Source organism: Juglans regia, chromosome 9 (genome assembly GCF_001411555.2).
Source record: "Juglans regia cultivar Chandler chromosome 9, Walnut 2.0, whole genome shotgun sequence".
Lineage (NCBI taxonomy): Eukaryota > Viridiplantae > Streptophyta > Magnoliopsida > Fagales > Juglandaceae > Juglans > Juglans regia.
Genome location: NC_049909.1, coordinates 10,509,646 through 10,512,482, shown reverse-complemented (window position 1 = coordinate 10,512,482; position 2,837 = coordinate 10,509,646). Strand labels below are relative to the sequence as shown.

The following is a 2,837-nucleotide window of genomic DNA, read 5'->3' as shown; positions in this document are numbered from 1 at the left end:
TCAGATAGGCCTATAGAATGCAACAAAACTAGATCAGTAGCTAAGAGTTGTACCCAAAAGAAAGGACTTCACTTTATAAAAACCCTCTCATCTATTGCTAAGCTCACGACTATTCTTGAGTATTTCAAGCTCTTGTTGCAACCAAGGGTTAAAAGCCACGATACTTGGGGCTTTGGGAATGCTACGTACTCAAGGCTTAAATGTTCAACATAACAGTTTCATTCAAAGCCATAAACATTTTTATAATGGCATCATGTACGTGTGTGTACACACCAATTATGATAACGTCTGAAAAGGAAGGTCAAATGATTAAAAAAAATGTACGGCTACTATTCTAGCTTTCGTGAGCTGATTTTTTCACCATCTGATGTGAGGCTGCTGCTACCTAACCTTCAAAAATATAAGCACCCTTTCCAAGTCAAACCATGCAATGGAGAAACGTTCAATTAGGTAATAAGCTATTCTGCTCCACCAAATATATATGATATTACCGCTAAATAAATAAAAAGACTAAGTTGATTATTGTAATTTTGGTGGTTTTGTTATTTATATCATAGCAGATAACAGTGTGAAAACTTCTTAGGAAGCACTTCCTCAGCTACTTTGTCGTTGAAAAGAGGCCCATTAAGCTAGTAATTGGTCTTTCCATGACTAAATAAATATCTCCATAGAAAGTAATTTCAGTTTCACAATGTTGAAGGAGTCAATAAAACTCTGTCGATATGATGCTTGCCTTGTATAAATTAAAATGATAAAGATGAAGACTTGTGGGGTTTTCAGGAGAGGAAAAGTTCTATATATAGGACCATTATTCCCAACCTCTGGAGTATCCCATTATATCATCTTCAAAAACAAAAAACTAAAGCCCCATTACTTCTACAAACCAAAAGCCGATTCAGCCATGAAGATTCCATCACGTTCACACGTCCACATGCTGTCATACCTCGTCGTGTTGTTGCTTCTCCCCTTGCTTGCCTCCTCAGCCGACCCCGATCCATTACAGGATTTCTGTGTGGCGGATCAAAGTGCCAGCTCTATATCAGTTAATGGCTTCCCTTGCAAACCTGCCTCAAAAGTAACTTCCGATGATTTCTTCTTTGATGGTTTGACCAAAGTGGGCGATACATCAAACATCTTTGGCTCAAACGTCACTGGAGGTAATGTCCTTACTTTTCCTGCACTCAACACGCTTGGGATTTCAATGAACAGAGTGGACTTTGCTCCGGGAGGACTTAATCCACCCCACACTCACCCTCGTGCAACCGAGAGCGGCGTGGTCATCAAAGGGAAGCTACTTGTGGGGTTTGTGACAACTGGGAATGTGTATCACTCTAAGGTCTTGACTTCTGGGCAGATGTTTGTCATTCCTAGAGGACTTGTACACTTCCAAAAGAATGTTGGAGTAGGGAAGGCCCTTATCATCACGGCTTTCAATAGTCAGTTACCTGGGGCTGTGGTCCTTCCCTTTACTCTCTTTGCTTCAACACCATCGATTCCAGACGATGTTCTAACTAGGGCCTTCCAAGTAGAAGAAAAGGTTATCGAATCTATAAAGTCGAAGTTCAGTTCTTGAGCTAAGACCTTCCACTCCAGATAATCTCCCCTTTATCTGAAAATTGTGTTGTAGTAATGCTTTTGATTTGAGGTTACCTTCCTCCTATTCTTGTGTTGTTATTCTTTGTGTTGATGTGAAGTTCAGTTCTTGTAATGCTTGTGTTGTTATTCAGGTTGTGTTGGTATTTTTTAATAATAAATTTTGTTAATAACGTTTTGTTTAAGCTTTTTGAACCTCTTGTAAGTTCTCACGACAAATGTAATTTTAATTTATGAAAATTATATCTTGCCCGAAGGTTAGAATTCAAGAAATAGTTATTTGAAGCCATAAAGAATTTTTTTTAAAAAATTTAGTAGACCCCACGAAAAAGGCTTTCCAAGCCTAAAGAATAAGAACCAAGGTCCTACTTCACAAAATCAATCTTGTTTTGTCTGTGACAAAAGTGAGCAATTTGCTCGAATATGCAAGTTTTTGAAATGAGAAAATAATCATCAAGTTAACGTAACTTGAGGAACCATTTATAGCAATGGTTACATACATTAATTTGCTTCAATTTGTTGAAGGATGGTGGGCAAATTTCGGTGCCAGTAAGCATGTTTGCTATGATAAAAGTTGGTTGAAAAATTATACTCTCTTTGGAGAAGAGAAAAAAATTACGCTTGTTGATTCAAGTAAAACCAAGGTTGTTGGAATTGGTGTGGTAGAGTTGAAATTCACCTCTGGATGTATATTGATGCTCAAAGATGTGTTCTATGCACCATTTATGAGGAAGAATTTAGTAGTTTTCTACTCAACAAAGCGGGTTTCAAACAAATTATCGAATCCGATCAATATGTTATTACGAAAAATAGAGTTTTTGTGGGCAATGACTATGTTTGTGATGGAATGTTTAAATTGAATGTTGTGCATAAATCATCAAATATTTCTATTTATATGCTTTCTTCTTTAAATTGTTGGCATGCACGTTTATGTCGTATGAATAGTAGGTATGTTGCTATCATGAGTAGTTTAGGATTAATTCCCAAATTGACAAAGGATTTTAAAAAATGTGAAGTTTGTATTCATGCAAAAATTACAAAACGGCCTCATAAAAGTGTCGAAAAAATACAAAATTGTTAGATTTAATTCACACTGATCTTTGTGAATTTGAAGAAATTTTAATTCGTAGAGGAAATATATATTTTATCACTTTTATTGATGATTTTTCAAAATATACGTATGTTTATTTATTAAAAAATAAAAGTGATGGTTTTGAAAAATTCAAAGAATTCCTCCATAAAGT

At 35.8% G+C, this 2,837-nt stretch overlaps 1 protein-coding gene across 1 annotated transcript; it reads left to right on the top strand.

Annotated features, from left to right (window-relative positions):
* The first annotated feature begins 827 nt into the window (after positions 1–827).
* LOC108990142 (germin-like protein subfamily T member 1) lies at positions 828–1,748 on the top strand. The gene has a single exon (XM_018964016.2). The coding sequence runs from the start codon at positions 902–904 to the stop codon at positions 1,571–1,573; it is 672 nt and encodes a 223-aa protein (XP_018819561.2). The 5' UTR covers positions 828–901; the 3' UTR covers positions 1,574–1,748.
* The last annotated feature ends 1,089 nt before the right edge of the window (positions 1,749–2,837 follow it).